A 22,467-nucleotide genomic window follows, 5' to 3' on the forward strand; every position below is an offset into this window, starting at 1 on the left:
GAACATAATCTTTTAGCTTCATAATTGATTTGTGGCAAGGGCATGTCATGGTGTTAATTAGTGTCCACCCTTCTTGAAATTAAAACAGTTGATATGTTATCATTTCATGTCATGTTGTATAATAGTATCCACCGTTCTTGAAATTAAAACAATTGATATGTTATCATTTCTAAGTTGTAGAAAGTTTGTTGTACTGAAACAAAATGTGAAATATTTCTAACACTTTTGCAGTACCCAAGCAGGTTGTTCTACATTTTGATATACTTAGGGTCACATTGTAGACTTGATGGATATTTTCTTAAGGTTACAACTGCCAAATTATTATCCACTTTTTACTATTGTTTCAGTTATTTAAATGTTTTGAACTGAATATTTGTAATAGATTTGCTAAATAATGCTACCTGTCTGTGTTTTTGTTTATGTTCTTCATTCCTTTGGCTTTCAGACAATACTGGATTGCTGAACTGAAATGGACAAGCAACAATTTATTTTTAGTTTTGATGCTCAATAATGGATCAGCTGGAATTTTGTCTCGACTTGGTGAACTTTTAATTTTGATATCCCAGGGCTGTTCTGTTCATTTAGGACCTGCCTATTTTCTACCCTTCACTCCTCTTATTTCTGTACAGTAAGTATCTTCTAAATCTCAGTCTCCACTATTAGCCCATTTATAGTTTGAACTAGTCTTCTAAGTGAATTTCTTGCCTTTTTCTTTTAAAGTCAATTAGTTAAAGGATTAAGCTCTAGAAGCCTGTATGTAACAATTATGTGTTTCTTTTCCAGATCAAATGAATCTAACAACTTAAGTAATCAAGTGTCACTTAACTCAGACTACAATGTACAACATCAGAAATTTTCAGTTTCAACTCACCCCTCATTACCTTTAGTGCTATTCTCTGATGGCTATGTGGTAACTGTTGTAAGTCTCCCACCTGAGGTCAGCCAGATGATATTTATGAGGGATTTGGTGCTGGAGTCCTCAGTCTATTTGAAGCTTGTGGCTGACACCAACAGGCTTGATCTAACTCTAGCGAATGCTTACAGCCTCCCTGCTGGAGAATCGGAGAGTGTCAAGCAAACGCCAAGGGTTCATAAAAATAGACAAATCAGAGGCAAGAGTTATTCCTTTGAGGACCTTAGTGTCAGTTTAAATGAGACACTGGACAGTGAAGTTAGCATGGCACTTGGCTTAGAAGATCAAGCTGTTTTTGACATAAGCTCTGGTAAGATTGTGTTTGGAGAAACTGAAGCCATAACACTGAATGAGGATTCAATCCATAATGAGCCCAAAGATACTTTAAAAGCTCTGCATTTAGCTAGACAGAATCTGTTGAATGTTTGGAAGCTTGCTGCTTCAAGCACTGAGCTTTGGTCAGCCAATATGGACAAAGTTGTCAATCATGCTGTTCACAATATTGTCAAGTTATTTTCTTTAATCCTGGATTGTCCTCAAGTTGAAGAATTACTTGAAGCATCAGGCAAGGACTTACAGATCAACACAAAAAGACTTTTTCAGGTAAGGCCAGTTTTTGTTTTATTTCAAAGTCTGTTGAAATCTTTAAAAATTAAATTATCCTTAGGGTAACATTTACTTGTTCTTGTGGTCAACAACATTTCAAATGCCAGGAGACCAACTAGTTTTACTTTCCTTTACAAAAATCAAAGAAGTATTTACATCAGAATTCAAATCTAATATTATTAGCCTAGTTGTTATCACTCACTTAACATGGTCCAAAAATAAATATTCTATAGATTTACTTTTTCAGCAAACAATTTTAATTTAGAATTTTATTTTATTTATTACTAATTACCAAACATCTTTTTTCTTTCCATAGTATCATTTATTTCAAATTATTTCTAAATTTAACAGGTAGTTTCTTTTTACAAATTACTAATGGACATTCTTCAGTTTGACTGCCAACAGCGCTATCTACTTCCTTCAGTACTACATTTGTCACATAAGTTGTCTGGTACCATACTATCTAGTGTTGGACTCAGTCAGTCTGATCCTAGAATCAAGACTCTAACTGGTTGTTTTACACTTCTCAAGTTCACTGAAAAATCTCTTCTTAACACTTATGTGGTGATCCCACATAATTTAAAGTCAAAAAGTTTGGTTGCAGTTTCTAGTGATGGTGAAGTTGCTCATCATTTGGCAGATAAGGACATTTTACAGTTAGACAAAGACTTAACAAAAAGGTAATGGAGTGATGTATGGTTCTTATAATGTGTCATTTTAGACAGTATCAAAAATATGTTCAGTGTTAGCTAGGTTATCATTGTTCTGGAGAATAAAAGTGGTAATTGTGGTGTCAGAAGTTGTACAATATTTGCAAGGAAGAAGATGGTTTCTAAAATTATGCTGGAAGTTATTTGAACTTTGTTTGAGTGTACAGACACAAGTAACTTAAAGATAGAAATGTATATTTTGCTATTGATACATAAGAAATTCCTGATACTATATCCAATGTTGGGTAGCCTGTTAAAATTAGTCAATATAAACTACTATTGTATGATTTTGTTGTGTAGGATGACTTCAACTTGGAAACTTTTGTTTAAAGCTGTGCTCCAGTATATGTCTAGTAATGATGTGAGTGCCCAGGCTATGAGACAAGCGCACACATTGAAACAGGCTTTAGAGCAAAACTTGGTAGAAATGGATATTGACATGGAGCCAGTACAGATACCAGAGATTAGTTCTGGTAAGTACATAGCCATTTAGAGATTGCTATTTTACACCCTTAATCACTTTTTGTAACAAAAGTTAAGCCATGTCAATATTGTTTTCCCATTTTACTAATACTCAGGAGAAAGATACAGTCTAGATGGCAGGCATACAATGGCTATACAGGCATGGCAGAAACAACTCAATAAAAACCCAGGTGAGGATAGCATTCATTTTATTTCTACTTAATGAAACCTTTGATATTTTCTTGCTAAGTGGTAAAACACTCTCTTGTTGATTCAAAAAGAGCTCAGATTTAAGTTTTTAGAGTTGAGTTTGTTTAAGACCCTGAGAGTGTTCCTTTTAAATGGATTCTTACATTGATAAAGGCTCTTGCTCATAGTGTTGGGTATAGAACATGTACATTAATTACAGAAATGGGTACTTTGTATTTCATCCTCACCATGAACATTTAGATGGACTTCATCATTGCACTATTTATTTTACTAATGAATTCTTAAAAACAATAATTAGCATAGATGCAATAGTATTGAAACTAAAAATCTAGTGTTGGTTGCATTTTAAATATCACATTTTATTAAAATGTTCTAGTTCTACTTTGTTGATATAGGCCTACTTCTAGTTATGTTACTCTAATATTTGAAAAAACAACAACAACAAATGAAGATCTCCCCAAAAATTTAAAATCCAAATAATGCTTCTAAGAAACTCCTTGTTTTATACATCTCCATTATGACCTAACAAAAATAGGTATGTAACCAATATTGTTGAAACTAAAAATCTAGTGTTGCTTTAACTATAAAAATCACATTCCATAAACATTTTCTTCTAGTTCTATCAAGATACACTTTGTTGATGTAGGCCTGCTTCTAGTTATGTTTGCCTCCTTCAGTCGTAGAGCGACTTTGGTTCATCTCGAACAAGCAAGATAAAAGCCTGGGCATTGTTTATGGTCGGAATGATGTCGCCCACACTGCAGTTCCCCCCTCTCCGCACAGCTGATGTGACCGAAGGTAGCGCCGCAGGCTCTGCCAGGCTGTAGCATGGTGTGCCACAATCTGCCTAAGGGTCACCAGCTCCTGATTTTTCCTCAGGGTTGTCTCCAGAAGCCTTTCCCATGTTTGGGGAGGTTTGGATTCAGAATTTTTCTTCTTCTAGATGGGTAGCCAACCAAGACTAACGAGCCCCTCCTGCCTGAAGCTTACTGGTTTAGGCGCCAGTTGCTTGCCTTTGCCCCTTCTCCTGTCGGTGGTAATGGTTCCGCCATGCTCAGTATCTGAACCACACTTGAAAGCCAGGAGTTGGACTGGTTGTCAGAGGCTTTGAGATGCATGCCATTGGAAGCATTTTATTATAGGTAATGACGAAGCAGGACGTTTTGGCCCTGCTGTTTTGGCGCGAAGGTCGTTTTGGCGCCAGCCATTTTGGCGACGGGACGTTTTGGCGCAATGTACATTATGTACGTTTATTGTATTATTTCTTTTAAAAGAATTATTCATATCTATGTTTTGCGCGAGCTTATAAAGACGTTGGGGCGAAGAGATTGAAAGAGAGGGGTAGACTTTGGGCCGCTCTCGGAATTAAAGATTAAGGATTATAAATTCGCACCTAGGGATGTCTGCTAGAAACAGATTATCGTCTTACGCGTGAGAGAGGGGAAGGGTGGAGGAAAGAGTATATACAAGGAGTGAAATGTGAGCAGAAGAGAGGGGGCGGGATAGGTGTCACATGTAATGACCATTCCCAAGGAGATGATCGCCAGACGCATGACGCCAAGGACCAGTGCTCGGTGCTGGTCTTGTCTTCATTTGTTTAACTCTACCTGTGTCAATGCGAGATGTGTCACCCAAATCACCCCTACCCAATTTCTCAAAATATATCTTTTCAAAGTATCTTAGTGTCGTGAATTTGTTTCTATCTATTGTCGCCCATAGTATTTGTTTGCATTTGTGGATTCACGTTAGAGTTTGTACTGACCACATTCCGAGTCTTGATCTTTACTATGTGTGGAGTTATTGTCGTCATTCAGCGTAATAGAGCTTTAGATGTTAACATGGTTTTTGTTATATTACAGTGTGACACTTAGCTAATTCGTATATTACACTAATGTCAAATAAAAAACAAAATCTTTTGGAAAGAAATCCAAAAATGTCATCCAGTGCGATTAGCAGAACTCACATATAGCATGTCATTACCATTCAGGAATCTGACTTATTATAGGCCTATATTCATGAAATAAGCAAAACCTTTATAATTAAAAAAAAAACAATTCGCTGAACGGTGTGAGAATTCAAACTATACATACAATATTATGGTAGAGTGAAATAAACATTATTATAAAAGTTACGTGCGTATTAAATTATCGCCAAAACGTCCCGTCGCCAAAACGGCTCGCGCCAAAACGTCCTGTCGCCAAAACGGCGTGGCCAAAACGTCACGTAATGAGGTAATGATGGGCTTAAGACCATTACCACTTCTGGCGTTAACAACCTTGCAGAACCTAGTTATATGACACTAATATTTGAAATCAATAACTAAATATCTCCCCAGAAGTTCAAAACACAAAAAGTGCATCCAAGGTACTGCACTCATTGTTCTATACATACATCCTGCGTAATGACCTCACAGCTGCACTCTCATTTGTGGACTCACTCATTGGAAAAGCCAAACTTAACTTTGCCAAAGATTTAAATCCTGATGAAAAAGACTTAAGTCTAAAGCTACAGCCTTCATTGATGACCTTTATCACTAAGACATTAAGAGTCCAGGTAGTGGAGATCATAGTTATTCTACTGTTAGTTGTTTTTTTTTTATTATTGAATCATGTCAGTGCATCAATTTTCCTTAAAGGTTCTAAGTTTTATATATTGTTTAAAAATATATCTCATATGATTTTTCATTTTCACAATAGTCTTATTTTTTAGTTTTCTGTACATAAGAGTTTCCATGTCTCAATGGATGAGTGGTAAAGTGATTGGCTTCCTAACTGAGAGGTCCCAGGTTTGAATGTCTTGAAGAATGGAATAATTAATTTAGGGATTTTTAGGATGTTCCTGAGTCCACCCAACTCTAATGGGTACCTGACTTAAGTTGGGGAAAGTAAAGGCGGTTAATTATTGTGCTAGCCACATGATACCCTTGTAAACTGTCAGCCATAGAAATAGATGACCTTTACATCATCTTCCCCATAGATGGCAAGGTCTGAAAGGGGTACTTTACTTTTTCTTATCGTGCTAAATTTTTATAGGATTTTCTTGGCCTGACCATCTCTTGTTTTATCATATTTTTTCCACAGATGTCAAGTACATTGTGTGTTCATTAGTAGTACTCTTTATTTTCACTACAATTTACTTATACATTATATATTACTGAATCATTGCTACAGGCACTACATGAACCTGATATGATACCTTGTATACGTGATAGAGCTATCAGGCAATTAGTTCAATCCTTGGCCAGATTTATGGCAGCTTACTTCAGTAATCAGACTGTCTTCATATTTCCACCTCACAACCCAGCACCACTACCAGCTGTACATTATGAGACATCCATTGCAAGTGAGTTTGAAATTTGGTTATTGATTAAGTTATTTTAATTTTTGTTGTTGTTTTTCATATACATTTAAATAAAAAGACTACAAAGCCCTCAAATTATAGTTGCTTATAATAAAGTTCACTTTTTAAGACATAAACACAAAAAAAGAAAACAAAACTAGGACTACAAATGACATCTACACATGAATAGCCTTTACTGTCAGGTTGAACTAACATTGATTAAACATGGAAAGAAATTGTAAAACTAAGCACTTTTTTTTTCCCCTCACTATTTTACAGATAGTAGAATCATTCCTAAATATCATGAAGATATTGTAGCCATAGTTCGCCACCAAAAGTTGTCTGAAATTTGGAGTGTTGAGAGGACACTTGAGTATCTTCTGCTTAGTGGACTTGTCTGTGAAGCGGTCTGGTTTGCAGATAGGATGGGGGATTGGAAATCAGCCTATCAGTTGTCTGTAGCTCATGTCATTCACAGAAGAATTGCAAGACCTCTGTATACCAAGTTAGTCAACATTATTGACATTAAGTTTACTAAGAAAGTTATCTTCTATCTTTGACTTGAAACCCTAAATGTTGTATTATCCATGTTTTGTTTTGTTAACATCTATGTTGTTTTGTTTTTTTTCCCCCTTACTTATCGATCAGTCAAACTTTTTGACTTGTTCTAGAAGTTTTTATCTACTCAGATTTTAATACTTAAGAGAGGATCCACTAATCTGAATAATAACATAATGAACAACAACAACAAAAGTTCTACAATAGACCCCAGCCTACACCAACATTTTTGTGAATGAAAAACTTTTGTTTAAAAGGGACTAAAATTAGTGTCAAGAGTATTCTTTATGTTGGAGGTAAAAAAACAAAAACCAAGATTTGTTCTAATGCTTATTCTATCCTTTCAAAAAACACTTTCTTTGCTGAGACCACAAGTAATCTTGATATTTCATTTGAAAATACATATCAGTAGAAGATATATTCTAAACAAAATATTTTTGTTACATGTAGTAATGTGTGTTCAACCTTTAAATGGTCAAACCTTTTTTTTTTAAACTTACAATAGAGTTAACAAACCATTGAGTTTACCAGACTGGCTTTCTCCAGATGGTATTTTAAGAAGAAGATTAGATAAACTGGTAAAAATTGGTGAGTAAATTATGTGTTATAACATCTTCTGATTATATTAAACAAGAAATTTCATTTTGATAAACTAAATTATTGTATTATAATTTCAAGTTTCATAAAAAAAAGATAAACAGCACTGTACAATATAGAGTTCTAATGTAAGAATTACAATGACTTAATGTAGTCTTCTTTTTAAAATGGTGCAGACTTCAAGAGTGAGCAGGCAGATTTGGATCACATGACTTCCATTCTTGAAAGCATTTCCCTTGCTGGCCTGATGGGCTACACTGAAGTAGGTTGTTGGCTTTTACAAGATATGGTGAATCAGCTCAAAGCAATAGTCAAACTGTTCACTCCATTGGTTTGTAAAGAGTTCTATTTACCAGCACCACCAGCTTACTGCCCACAGCCTCCTAGAATAGAGAAGGTAGATTTTGTTCAATTGATCTGTTTGTTTTCTTTTTAATAATTTTAAGTAGTGTTTTGTTTTGTTTCTGTAAGTAATTTAGTGATCATTGTAAACGTTATGTTAAATTGTGTAACGTTGTAATGTGTAATATTGAAGAATGCTGGGTTCATGCTTCCTGGAGTCACACTTGACATGTGACAAACATAGATACTACAGATTGACTTAAGTTTGTTTCAGCAGACAAAATATAAAGTTTATTTGGTAACATACATAATCCAATAAGAAACAAAGTCACATCCGCATAACAGCGGTATCAAATATATCCAACATATCAAATTCTCCAAAATAGACTTCAAGTAACGTCCACATCACAGCGAGTAACAAATACTTAATAATAATAATTAGTACAGAATAATAACTACTAGAAATACATGTCTCAAGTGACCACTGGCTTCGACTGCCCAAAAGATTCTTCTTAACTCAAAATTACTACTTGACTCTCTAAGTCACTACTGTCCATACTGGACCAAAAGATACTACTTGACTGCCTTGTCCAAAGGATAGCACTTGACTGACTGACTTAACTAAAAGTCAATTTTAGTCATTCCATTTCCTGTTTCTATATCAGGAGTATCACGTATCTTATTACCGTCTTAACCAGAGGTGAACATTTAACAGGCACTGTCAACCGAGACTGACAATCATAGTCATGCGAATGAAAGCATTTGTGAGATATTATTTAAAAAACACATTTTTTTTTATCAGTTGTAAATCTTTATTATAATTTGTGTAATAAAAAGTTGGGTTGTTATAATTTTCTATAATAGTTTGACTTTTTTATGATTCTTTATTTTAAACATCATATTTTGCTGTGTTCTTCATCTACCTTTAGCTTATCTTTAGATAATTATCTTGAACTTGTATTTTTTATTTATATTTACATGCATTTATTTCATGACTAGTGACCAATGAAGTCTTGACTTTGTTGAAAACTTGATTTCAGACTTTCTCTCTGGAAGCAGAAGATGAAAGTCAACTGAGAGAGAGAGTTTCATCAGTCCTCCAGTTAACTCTCTGTGTTCTAAATGCAGCTCATTTGTCCATTCCTCTTGTGGGATGGTATGTACAAGAGTTAAATGATGCTCACAAGAAAGCAGCACAGTTTAAGGTAGCTCATTAGAAGTACATTGATAAGTCATTGCTTTGGTAGATTTGATCAATAATCAATGTGATCTGGTTGATTCTGATTTTTTAAATAAATGATTGATATTTACAAACAGCAATATCATAGCACATTCAAGATTAATTATAATGTTCTTATTTGATAATTTTAATGTAAATTTTAACTTGGTACCTAAAGTTGCTTTATATATAAATAAATATTTATATAAAGTGTGAAAGACTTTTTTTTTTCTTTTATATAACACATTATAGAATGCTCAGTACGCTACAGTCCAATCTCTTGTGGACTAGTGGGGGGAAGAAGGTTTCCATGCTGCCTTTAGTTGCTCAGCAAACACAACTCTGCTCAAGTCTGAATTTAAATTCAATCCCCCTTGTTAGATGACCAAGACTTAGCCAAGCGGCCTCTCAGCAACATATCTCATTGAACAATATATTCACACTTCTTAAAAACTGTTAGAGATTTTCTTTCCTCTCTTAGCATAATGGCTTGAACACTACTTAATATGTTCTAGTATTCAGATAACAATAAAAAAAACAACTCTTTACTTTGTTTTTATAAATGGGCTTCTAAAACTCTTAATGCCTCAAACTAGTCTAAATGGTTTCATAATGTTTGCTGTAACCAGGTTTTATACCTGTAAATTATGGTCCATTTTAAAAGAAATGTTCATAGCGGAGGATTCATTGTTTCTTTGTAGGCCAACACAGAGGGATCCTGTATCAACTTTCCAGATGTCTTGTCCCAGTATTTGGAGTCAGAGTCTGAGTTGAGTCCAATGATAGAGGATTCCTCTGTACAGTCAATCATGTCAAGCTTTAGAGATCTCTGTACACTGTTGTGGTTACTTCATGTCCGTGACCAGCTTTCACTGTGTCTGAGATACAGAGAAAAACATCTCAGTTTGGTGAGTAGGACACATTTTTATTCCACTATTGCTTTCTCATCATAAGAGTGGAGCATCATTACATTATAAGACACATTCTATGAATACTTTTAGTGCTAAGATAGTGCCAGAATTTCTCGTCCAGTGTCTCAATGACCATTGGCCAAGATGAACATTGAGTCAAACATTGATTTAATTTTAAAGTACAATGTTCATGGTCCAAGGATTCTCTTCACTATAGGGTGGTTGCTACTTGATACATAAACTTTACATAAAAAAGCTGCATTGTTCCGCCATATCTATTTGTAATGGTGGTCCACCATCAGGACATAGAAATTTATTAGATTGTTCAATTTGAAATTTCAACAAAATGAATTCATTGTGAAGGGTGTGCACTATGTGTGTACATTAATATGTGGTTCATTTCAATTATAAAAAAAAGTAATGTTCCCCTTTCAGACCTTGAGATCCATGGGGCAGATGATGTAAAGGTCATCTGTTTCTGTGGCCTACGATTAATGAGGTTTTCATGTGGCCAACACAACAACCAACCACCTTTACTTTTCCCCGACTAATGTTGGTACCCATTAGAGCAGGGTGGACTCAGAGGCGTCCAAAGATCCTGAAATTAAAAATCCCAGTCTTCACAGAGATTCAAACCCAGGACCCCTGGGTCAGAAGCCAAGCACTTTACCACTCAGCCACTGTCGCTACCTAGTTTTGGCAGTAGCCGTAGCGGCGTGGGTGCGTCCGTGTGTTGTAGGTACCTCTTCTGGTACGGCTATGATACTCCTCTTAACGATGTACTTTATTAGACGCACTAGATTTGCGAGTGCGCAACATTACTAATATACTAAAGTCTCCAATGACAACATTTGGAATTACTGATGAACACACTGGTAGCAGACGTAAAGTTTATTATATACAAGACAAATTACAGAAAATACTGGCGACTTCAGCCGTCACAAAATATACACCAATAAATACTGGCTGTTCATGCCATGTGGAATAAGCAATCACATCAATGAAATGTTCAACATATAAATCCGAAGAAAACTCTCAAGTTAACATTAAATCAAATTCATTAAGGTACATATTACAGACAGAGAAAATCGTACATCCACTCTCTGCTGGAGTTCTTCACTAACTAACTTTGACCCTTATTTTAGAGTCCTTTAACTTATTCACATAACCTCGTGCTTGCCCGCACGGAATGTTACAATAGGTGACTGAGTGTCACTTCATGTCACAGAGGTTCTAAAACTGGACTGTGACATACGCCCCACACTCCAAAAAGATTTTTGACCAAAAATCTTTGACAAATATATTTTACATTAATATCACTGTACAAATATATATGAGCTTAGTCCATTATTCTATCAAGTGCTGTAAGTTCACTCCAATTGCTCATATCATCTTATATAATCTTAGTAATTATGTATAACATCATATAAATTACTGAGTCCAAAAAAAATCATTTATATACTTAATTCACTGAGAGCAAAATCACTGAAATGTAACATTAATTGTATTGAAAAGTACCTCCATCAAGTGTTAACAAACTTTATGCATACATTTGTACTGAAAAAAAATTTGTACAAACAATCACATGCTAATCAATATAAAAAAGGAAAAAAATATACAAGTTATTCCACATCCAATGTTTTACTATAATTGTAGATGCACAACATTATCAATGTGTATCATTTGACACACTGAGTAAATTTACTCAAAATGATTACAGAAAAAAAATTTCATATTTATTTACAACTGTGATGTGCTGTGTCAAAATATTATTCTAAGTTTTGCCATCATCAAGAAAAATGGAAAAAAAATTTTCAGATACTTGTCAATCCAGTTCAAGGTTGACCTTGCATAAGACTACTATAAATAGTCTGAGTGTAGTATTGAAGTACAATAGTAAACAAATTTCCATGTTTATAAACATTCATTGTAGTATTCAGGTGTGTAAAAAATTTTAGACAATATTTACATCTGTGAGTTGTTATGAAAAAAAAATTCAGGTCAACAGTTCAAGTAGTTCACTGTTGTTTACATCTCATTGTTTACATTGCTGTGCACAATCAGTAATGAAATATAATATATACACACAAAATAAACACATCTGGTATTTGTCATATTACAAGTTGACAATAAAATACAATGAGTAGAAAATAGATGATCTGTTATTGATCATAAGCATAAATGTCATCATGACCCAAAAGAAAAGTGTAACAATAAAGTGTCATGACTTATTTGAAAAATGTGTAGAATGTTAATTTGACTTAGTTGACTACTACTGCTTGTTTCTAAGTGATTTGTACTGGTTATTTATTCTGTCAGGATGTCCTGGCTGATGTGTTTAATGTCATTATTTTCACTTGCTTCATTTTCATGTATTATGTATCTGGATAAAAAGTCAGCTATTACATTTTCATGTCCTGGAATGCTTTTCTATTTATTCCCTTTACTGCTGGTTGTTAGGGGTCCCATTATGTCCATGGCAATTTTGTCCCAAAAATGGTGAGATTTATCTGATTTTTCTAATGGGGCTCTAGTTACTGTTTTTTGTTTGGCACATTCTGTGCAACTGTTTACATAGTTCTTAATGTCCTTTCCCATCTTTGGCCAGAAGAATTTGTTGGCTATCTTAGCATATACTTTCTTTTTTCCTAAGTGTCCTGCTGTGGGGTCATCATGTGCCATATTTAATATTTTAGCTCTTAAAGTTTTAGGGATTAGTATTTGAAGTCTAGTACAGTTTTCTTTCCTGTTATATCTAATGGCTAAGTTGTTAATTTCTATATGGTGGTTATTTAAATTTATCTTGTTATAATCTTTACTTAAGAGGTCTTGTATTGTGGTGTCATTTTTCTGCATATCTATTAGTTCCTCCCTAGTTATACCTATTTCATTGAGTAATACAGTGGGGCATTCTATTTCTGGTGTTATTTTTTTATGTGATCTGGTTTGAGCTAATAGTGCCTTATGTTTAAATAGGGAATATTTTTGTCTATCTTCCGCCCATTGCATAACTTCTTCTAGTGTTGGATCTTTTACACCATCTACATTGCCTATTATTAGATCTTGTGCTGGGGTGTCCATGACTATGGCTTCTAGTTCTCCTGTAATCCAGGGTGATTCTATTAGGACTTTAGCGGTCTTGCAAATATCGAATTTTTGTATATTTGCATAGGTCACTTTTACTGTATCTTCTAGATACTGTCCTGGTTCAACTAAAGAGGCTTTAACTATTATTGCCGTGGCTCCACTGTCGCGAATTGATCCTACTTCTTTAGAATTAACATAGGATGGAAAGACTTTTATTTTGGACTTATTTGCTTGCATGTAGGCTACATTTTCCTCTCTATGGGTGTTGGTGTTATTGCTACTGTTGTTTCTATTGTTTCCTCTATTGTAGTTGTTTGGGTGGTTGTTGGTGTGGTAGTTATATTGGTCCCTTCTAGATTGCCTGTTTCTGTTATAGCTATTGTGCTGGTAACTGTTTGCAAAACTTCTTCTTTCATTGGGACTTGCACTCTGGTGTAGTCTATATGGTCTATTATTGTAGTTGTTGTTGTTTTGTTTGTAGCTGTTTGGGTTGTAGAAACTAGTGTAGCTTCTGTATCTGTAATTGTTATTGTAGTTTATAGGAGCTTTGCATTGGTTTTTTACGTGACCTTTTCTCCCACAATTGAAACAAGTCTTGGTGTTGGACCATTTGAATTTGTCATTGTTGTTATTGTTGAATGTTGTTGCTGTGGCTACTAGTTGGTGTAGGTCTCTTTTGTCAATCGTGTGTCCAGGGTGACTGTCTTTAAATAGATTTAGATTCGTTATCAGTTCAGTCTCTGTCTTGATCTTCTTTTCCTTAAGGAAAGTAAATACTAAGTCTGTCACGTTGTTGAGGACATTGTCAATAAGTAGCATGTCTAGGATTTGTGTCGGGTCTTTGATGTCACATTTTGCTAGCTCTAACCATTTTATCATGTTAGTTCTCATGTCGAATATTATTCTGTTGAAGTCCCCATCTTTTTTCAATTTAGTGTCCCTGAATAGCTTACGATAGAAATCTGAGTTTTTTCCAAAGTGTTCTAATAATCTAGTCTTTACTGCTGCATAGTCTTTCTTTTGGTCTACAGTTAAAGTGGAAATAATGTTGAGGGGTTCTCCTGACAAATTTGCTAGTAGGTGTTTGGCCATGTCCTCATTGTCAAGACTATAGGTTGAGGCTATGTGCTCAAATTGGACTAAATAGTTTTCAAGTGTTTCATCTTTTGAATTATATTTGTGGAATTTGGAGATGAATGGCTTTGTTGTAGACTGTTGGGTATTAATGTTGGAATTTGTTTTGGCAGCTTCTAGTTTAGCTAACTCTACTTTGTCTTGGCTTTCTCTTTGTTTAGTTTCTAGTTCTTTTAATGTTTTCTGATGAGCTCTTTCAGCAGCTCTTTCTTCCCTATCTCTAATTTGTTTCTTTTCTTCCCTTTCCTCCCTTTCTTTCCTTTCTATTCTATCTTTTTCTTCTCTTTCTTTCTTTTCTATTCTATCTTTTTCTTTTTCAGCCCTATCTCTTTCCTCCCTTTCTTTCTTCTCAGCCTTTTCTAATTCTTTTTTGATAAATTCCTTTTTCTCATCCCCTTCTAGTTCCATGACTTTCACTAGCTCTAATATTTTGTCATAGGACGACATGTTTAATGCTTTGTGTAGTTAGTTAAGTGAGAAAAGAAAGAAATGTACTGTGTTATACTTGTCAATACAGTGTGTGTCAATTATTTAACATGTGTATATTACATAATAATATAAAAAATTCAATCAATGGTTACAATGTAATGAAAGAATGTAGTGATAATTGTCCAATGTATAGATCTAGGTCAAAATTTACTCAGTTACTCAATTATAAACTATTCAAATTCAATATTCACAAATATCAATATATGCTATACATGTGTGCTGTTGTGCCAGAGTAAAATAGTAAAAAATGTAAATTAGTAAGAGAAAGAAAAATATATGTACAGTATAAGTAAAAAGGACAAACACAGAAACAATATAGAGAACAACACAGTCTGCTTTTAAAGAAATTAATAAAAAGTAGAAATGTGACAGGAGAAATACAGATATATGGATACAGGACTTTTAAACAAACAACAATATAGATACAGATTAAGTACACTGACAGAAATACAAACAAGACTCAACAGCTAAATAAATAATTTCCCACTATATTCTATGACCTCCGTACCAACAAGGAGAGCCTCAAACGCATTGGGCCTTATAGAGGTTAAAGAACAAATAGGATAGACCCTAATAGATCCTATTGTTATGATAGTTCATAAAATAGTCCCTCTCCAGCCACCCTTAAAAGAACACTTAGAAAAATGAAATCAAAATATGGTTCCAAAAATGCCAAGAGTTATCAATTACTAACTCTACTAACAATCAAGTTTAATTACTGCTATATCAAAGCAAAATCCATGTACTTTATAATCATATGCATGTATTTAATTTGTTAATAATGACTTACAGACTTTTTTCTTGTTGACTCGTGTAGTTTAATCCTCAAATAGCTTGGGTGGTTGACTAATAATCCATGTATAGGTAATCCAATTTAAGAATGATAATCCATGTATAGGTAATCCAATTTAAGAATAATAATCCATGTATACTATAAGTAATCCAATTTAAGAATACACGTTACTATGAGCATTAAAGTGGTAGAAGAAAAATAATCCAGTTCAATGCCATAAGATGGCTCAAATGCTAAAATTTACAATACAGATAAGTTCTGTCAAGTACTCCAAAGTAATCCACAAAATAATCCAAATAATCCAAAATAATAATTCACCAAATAATCCAAATAATCCAACAGTACTTAAATGGAAGACTTCAGGTTAGATAATCCAAATATGTAAAGTCTCTGAAAAAAAAAACAGCATGGCCATAAGTGAACAGAAGTCTAAATGGAGGACCTTCTGTATAGCAATGTAAGGTGAAACCTCGACAATGCAAGAGCGTGTCAAACGTTGGTGACGAGCGCTGACGTGGAAACGATGTATCATCTGTCTTCAGGCGATGCCTTGAATTTTTCACCCACACAAATGTATCAGCTGTCTTCGAGCGACGCCTTCAGTTTTTCACCCACACAAATGTATCAGCTGTCTTCTGCCGATGGTGATGTCACGCCGTGCTAAATCCCAAGATGTCGACAATAGTGGACTCTAGTAAATACGGGTCAGGTCAACCGGTGAAAAAGTGCAGGCTCAGGTTAGGTCAATGATGATCTACTTGAATACTTGTGGCTGGTTTCGCTTGAGTGGTGTTTGAGTCCGTGCGTGTCTAGAACACAACATACTGGCCACCAAAGGCCAAATGTCACCTATGTTGTAGGTCCATACTGGCTACCATACTGGCCACCAAATGTCGCTACCTAGTTTTGGCAGTAGCCGTAGCGGCGTGGGTGCGTCCGTGTGTTGTAGGTACCTCTTCTGGTACGGCTATGATACTCCTCTTAACGATGTACTTTATTAGACGCACTAGATTTGCGAGTGCGCAACATTACTAATATACTAAAGTCTCCAATGACAACATTTGGAATTACTGATGAACACACTGGTAGCAGACGTAAAGTTTATTATATACAAGACAAATTACAGAAAATACTGGCGACTTCAGCCGTCACAAAATATACACCAATAAATACTGGCTGTTCATGCCATGTGGAATAAGCAATCACATCAATGAAATGTTCAACATATAAATCCGAAGAAAACTCTCAAGTTAACATTAAATCAAATTCATTAAGGTACATATTACAGACAGAGAAAATCGTACATCCACTCTCTGCTGGAGTTCTTCACTAACTAACTTTGACCCTTATTTTAGAGTCCTTTAACTTATTCACATAACCTCGTGCTTGCCCGCACGGAATGTTACAATAGGTGACTGAGTGTCACTTCATGTCACAGAGGTTCTAAAACTGGACTGTGACAGCCACAGTGCATCATCATTTCAATTTATGCTACTACTATTTATATTTTTAATATTTTTTATTAATCCTGATAACCTTCATGGCTCTAAGTTGGGTCACCTCTCTCCTCCCAATCTAAAAATCAGCAGGTCTTCATCAGCAAAAAAGTAATTTTCAAAATGAATACAAACTATTGTTTTTAAAATTTCATCAAAAAATTAAAGTTATATTTTGTTTCATGCTCTGATTATGTTTTTAATTTTTGGCTGACTTTCTTTAGGGTCTAGATGTAGAAAATAATGAACAATGGTTGAGGGAATGTTTTACATCTCTACAATGGGCTATTAATTTAGTTCCTTACTCTCATTATTTAGCTGATGAAGCAAGTATTTATAAAGTAAGTGCTCCAAATATTATTTTTTTTCCTATACCAAGTTATTGTTTTTTTTTAGCCATTGTACAGTATGATTGGTTGTGTTAGGAGAACAGCCAGAAAAAAAGAAATAAAAAGCAGTAAAAATAAAACAACTAAACAAATTGTAGAATTTATAGAAAATCATTTTATAATTATAATAATATTATTAATAATAATCATTATATCATTTTTATAGCTTTTTTTTTTTTAAAGTTATTTATAGATAAATTTAACATTATTTCAAGTACATTTTATTTTTTATATTTTCTCTGTGAACAACTTTAGAGAGTTGTCTTACTTGAGTGGCTGTTGTGTTCATTTTTTATTGCTTTGCTTAGCATTATTATACAAACAAATTTAAGGAGACATAGGATGTAATCATCTTCATTTTTTGAAGTAACATCCGTATTTCATCAGAAGAAAAGAGAAGCACACAGTGGCTGCTTTAAGTGATTAAATGGTTGCCTGGCCATATAGTTGCACCTTAGACTGTCATCACAATGGTCCATTGTTCAAACCCTATTTACAGCCATCTGCTGTTGACCTCCAGGAAGTTTGGGCTAAGATGCATTCAACTTATTTCTGAAGGGAACATCTAAAACATATAAAATAAGACTAAAACTTGATGTATTGTGGGAACATCTAAAACATATAAAATAAGACTAAAACTTGATGTATTGTGGGAACATCTAAAACATATAAAATAAGACTAAAACTTGATGTATTGTGGGAACATCTAAAACATATAAAATAAGACTAAAACTTGATGTATTGTCTAGTTAATTTAAAAAAATTATATAGTATATAAAACTGAAAAAAAAATGTTTACTATTAATGATTCACAAAAACATATTGCAAGAACTGTATTGAAAAATTCATTCACTTTGTGTTCTTCTATCTGCAGGTTATCCTGGCTTTACTCCAAGATCTTCCAGCCACAGAAGATACAGCCAATATTCTTGCTGAACATCTTTATGATATAGAGAACCTTCATCCTGAGGTACAGGAAAGACTTGAACGTTTGATGGCTTCTTGGCAGGTACAGTATTTTGTATGTGTTGTATGGCTTTCTGGCAAGTAGCTTTGTGCACTGGTTTTTCTGGATCAAAAATGTGTATTGTTTGGAAGTAATTTGATAGCAAAAAAAACAACAACTGTATTTAAGTGCACAAGTTCTAAAATGTTATACTTTGTTTTGTTGAAAAAAAGGAAATGCAAGTAATTTAAAGTTCCATTTTGTTTTTTCAGTGCATAATCCTTAAACCAGTTTCTGATGGTAAATCTGTAGGGGACCGACTCCTGTTAGATCTTGATACAAAGAAAACTGTCAGTTTTTTGGGCTCTAGTCCTAGAGGATTGAGTTTGAGTGTTTACTTCTATAAACAGTGTCAGGTGAGCTACATTTTCTTCTCTAAATAGTTCTAGATTTTTTTTGTTCTTTACAAGCTAGAGAATTTGAATTAGCAATAACATTTGGATGTAAAAAAATGTTTCAGAACATTACTGCATTAAGAAATGTAATTTTTTAATTTTTCAATTTGAATTGTCAGAAATATTTCAGAGTAAATGTTGTGAATATTTGTTGTCATAGTCTCTCCATTATATACATATTCAGAAGTAAATATTTTAATATATTTTGCCTATAGATTTGAAAATATTTTTATTTGTACAGGAAATTTGCTTAACTAAGTTTTGACTACTATAGTTGTGTCATCATGACATTAGTCTCATCCTGCCTACACATTTGGCTGAGACTGTAATAATATATTTTCCATTAGGTGATGGAGAAAGTATTGAAGAAAAAACAACATTGTTTTGGAACATATGAAGAGTTTGTCTTCAGTGAAAGTAAAAATGTCTCCATGGAATTAAACATTGGTTCCAGACCTTTTGAAACCAGGAAATCTTTTATTGACTTTCTGGACACTTTTGTAGATTTGAGATTCACACACATAATGGAGGTCAGCTCTCAGAAGACGAGGGTCTCCAGGCTCCCGCTACTTCAGGTGTTTGCTGAAGACGTTGTTAGTCATGAGATGAAGTTTTTTTCTCAGCGAGTCCCAATGCAAATCAAATCTTCTGGTTTGTCCATTACCTCTGGCATCTCCCAGGCTTTGAACAGAGCTGCAAACGAAAGAAAAATTCATCAAAGAAGCTCTTCTCTTCCTCGCAGAAGAAGCTTTCAGGAGACTTTGACTTCTGCAGATGATTCTAGAAAATCTAAAAAACTAATGCCTGTTGGGTTGTTTAGAGGAAACAGTATGATTGAAATACCAGTTGAGAGAAGTCATGCAGTTGTCTACAGGTACACCCTTTCATCACTTAATGATCAGTTAAATGTTAACATGTCTTATTGACAAGTTCTTTCCATTTTGGAAGATATTCTTTTAGATCTAGAGATAATTTATCTTTGAGTATATTGTTTCAAATATTACCAGGTAATGTGCTATCATGGCCAAAAAAATATTTTTTTTTAAAGACAGAAGTTCTTGATCAATGCCAATTATCTATTAATTTACATTATTTACATTTTGATTTTTTTTTCATTGTAAAATTTTCTAGAAATACTAAGGGGGTATATATGTTATAATGAAAATTTGATTTGTATTCATCATAACTATATATGTCTTGAATGTGTGTTGCATGTAGGGCAGAGAGTGAACCATGCTTAGATGATATCCACTACATCATGGGCGTGACGCCATCATCTACTCAGGCTGGTGGGAGTCAACAAAACATTTCTGGCATGGCCAGTAGGTTTGCAATGTCCAGAGAGACTATTCAGCCTAGCTCTTTCAGAGAAGGAGATAAATTGAACTGGTCACTCACTGTCAACTTTGGTCAAAAGTACACAACACTACAACAGTTAGTGGAATGGCTAGAATTGTGGGGGAAGAAATCTTTTGGATGTGTTGGGATGGAGGACATTCTTGAAATTCCAGTAGGTCACATTATTCAAATTATTTGTTCATACATTTATGTTGTGTGTGTTAGTGAAGTTTTCATACATGACTGTTGGTCTAAAAGTATTTACTTATCTTATGCTAATATATTCTTTCTGTTGTTCACTGTAGATAGATATTTGGTTATAGATAAAATATATTTTCTTTTAAAATTATGACTCTTTTTTTTTTTTTGCTAGCAGGCCAAAATAAGGCTGAATATTCCTGCACAGTTAATACTATTATCTTTATGGCTTCTGGAGTACAAGTATGGAAGTAGTCAACAGGATGTTGCCAAGGGAAGTTCACTACAGCAGTCCAGCAAACATTTAAGCAGGTCAAGGTCTAGTTCTAGCAGAAGACAATCAACTAACAAGCCTGCAAGGTATAACAGAAAAATAGAACATTTGATCAATTTATTTCTCAAGTATATTAATTATCAGTTCAACAAGTCTAAGTACAGACTGACTAGATTTTAATTAATCAAACCAAATTTGAATTAGAAGTGGGAATAGAACCCATCTTATTAAGTTTAATTAGATTTGATGTTTGAGTTTGATTTGGTCCAGTAATGAGTATGTTCAATTTTGTTTGATCAGATCCAAAGTTCAGGTTCATGTTTGGTTTGATTTGTATGAAATTAGGCAAAATAAAAACTAAGTAATAAGGTCCAATGTAATGAATTAGTTCCAACACTTGAACTTGAAACCTGACATAAATAATGATAAATCACAAATAATTTGGAACATACTAGCTATTGCAACATCAAACATTCAAATTACAAATAGCTGCAGTCAAAGTACACAAAAGAATGAAGCAGTAAATGTGATGACATGATTAAATGACATTGAACACAGATGATGATAGCATAATGTAAGTTTGTGAGTTTAACAATCAGGGATGCATTTGAGAAATGTCAGCATTTCTAATGTTTCTGTGTTCAACCTAGCCCTGCATCCACTTATTGTCACGCAGTACTTGTGGCAACGAATAGCCAACAACTTTTGAGCTAATGATGCCATTGTCTGAAGCTAATGTTCAAAATTATTCTCTTTCCAAAGTTGCAATACATCTAAGTCAAGTCACTTTTTTTTTTAAGTTTATGTCCCTTGTCATTATTCTCAGCATGGATACACAGCTGTGTTCTGCCAGTAAATTTTGTGATTCAGAGTTAACTTGACATTTTTTGGAAAGAAGCTTTTGATTAGAATGACTGCATACACCAAAACTGTCTATGAGTGTTTTGAGACAACCTGATGTGTTGAAGACCTAATTTTGTCTACCATATAACACATCTCTGAATAAACACATTTGTGATCTTGTGCAGTTACAAAACACCAATATTTGTAACTAGGGACAGTAAGTGTTGAAAGTTGGTGCAAAGGAGGAATAATTTATCTTTTATCCAAGCTGGGCTCAGTCTGATTTCAATTTCTCCAAATCCTTCTTTGTCCATTTACTAGTTAATTTACTCTTACACATGTCTGTAATTTTCTTACTAAGATCTAACAAAAGGCCAACATTTGACTATGGCCTATGTTTACTAACAGGAAATGTAAGTTAAGAGTAAGGATGGTTTGTTCAGTTTGGTCTGTACTGAGCAATTTCAAAGTTCAGGTTCAGTTTGGTTGTAAGTGAGGCTCTAGAGGTTGCATTTGTTTCCCATCTCTAATTTAAACATCTTTGTTGTCATTATTTTAAATTGGTTAGTAATTATGGTGTCTCAATCTAAAATGAATGTAGAGTACACTACCGATTGCAATATTTCTGTCATTTACTGTCTTACTGCTCACCTGTGACTATTGATGTCTGGATTTATCAGGTCCCCAGTTACAGAGAGTAAATTGCAAGACATTCAATCTATAAGACAACAGGCACCTCTTCACCAGCCAACATCTCATTCTGCAACTAGGTAAGATGAACAGAAATGTGAGTGAAACACATGTCATTAGCACAGGACATGATATGTAAGGTATTGTTTTCATGTCCATAGAGTAAAGAAGAGTGCACCATTTCACATAGCTTTGTAGAGCCAGAGAAACTTGTACATTTCACGTAGCTTTGTAGAGGCAGAGAAACTTATACATTTCACGTAGCTTTGTAGAGGCAGAGAAAATTGAACATTTCACTTTGTAGAGCCAGAGAAACTTGAACATTTCACTTTGTAGAGCCAGAGAAACTTGAATGTTTCACTTTGTAGAGCCAGAGAAACTTGAACATTTAACTTTGTAGAGCCAGAGAAACTTGAACATTTCACTTTGTAGAGCCAGAGAAACTTGAACATTTCACATAACTTTGTA

At 34.2% G+C, this 22,467-nt stretch overlaps 1 protein-coding gene across 5 annotated transcripts in view; it reads left to right on the forward strand.

Annotated features, from left to right (window-relative positions):
• Nucleotides 1–22,467, forward strand: part of LOC106060096 (uncharacterized) — a 52,820-nt gene that overhangs the window by 5,756 nt on the left and 24,597 nt on the right. For 2 of the 5 annotated variants that reach the window (XM_056030736.1, XM_056030741.1), the window contains exons 8-26: nt 446–628; nt 784–1,516; nt 1,871–2,199; nt 2,530–2,702; nt 2,808–2,882; nt 5,237–5,454; nt 6,072–6,243; nt 6,520–6,745; nt 7,304–7,386; nt 7,572–7,792; nt 8,778–8,942; nt 9,658–9,864; nt 17,091–17,207; nt 18,130–18,264; nt 18,474–18,617; nt 19,004–19,530; nt 19,875–20,166; nt 20,368–20,594; nt 21,990–22,079. In XM_056030736.1, the coding sequence (XP_055886711.1) occupies nt 446–628; nt 784–1,516; nt 1,871–2,199; nt 2,530–2,702; nt 2,808–2,882; nt 5,237–5,454; nt 6,072–6,243; nt 6,520–6,745; nt 7,304–7,386; nt 7,572–7,792; nt 8,778–8,942; nt 9,658–9,864; nt 17,091–17,207; nt 18,130–18,264; nt 18,474–18,617; nt 19,004–19,530; nt 19,875–20,166; nt 20,368–20,594; nt 21,990–22,079 (4,317 nt within the window). The remainder of the gene's footprint in view (nt 1–445; nt 629–783; nt 1,517–1,870; nt 2,200–2,529; nt 2,703–2,807; nt 2,883–5,236; nt 5,455–6,071; nt 6,244–6,519; nt 6,746–7,303; nt 7,387–7,571; nt 7,793–8,777; nt 8,943–9,657; nt 9,865–17,090; nt 17,208–18,129; nt 18,265–18,473; nt 18,618–19,003; nt 19,531–19,874; nt 20,167–20,367; nt 20,595–21,989; nt 22,080–22,467) is intronic. The other 3 variants (XM_056030740.1, XM_056030737.1, XM_056030738.1) reach the window with 3 other exon arrangements.

The sequence above is a fragment of the Biomphalaria glabrata genome, chromosome 5 (genome assembly GCF_947242115.1).
Source record: "Biomphalaria glabrata chromosome 5, xgBioGlab47.1, whole genome shotgun sequence".
Lineage (NCBI taxonomy): Eukaryota > Metazoa > Mollusca > Gastropoda > Planorbidae > Biomphalaria > Biomphalaria glabrata.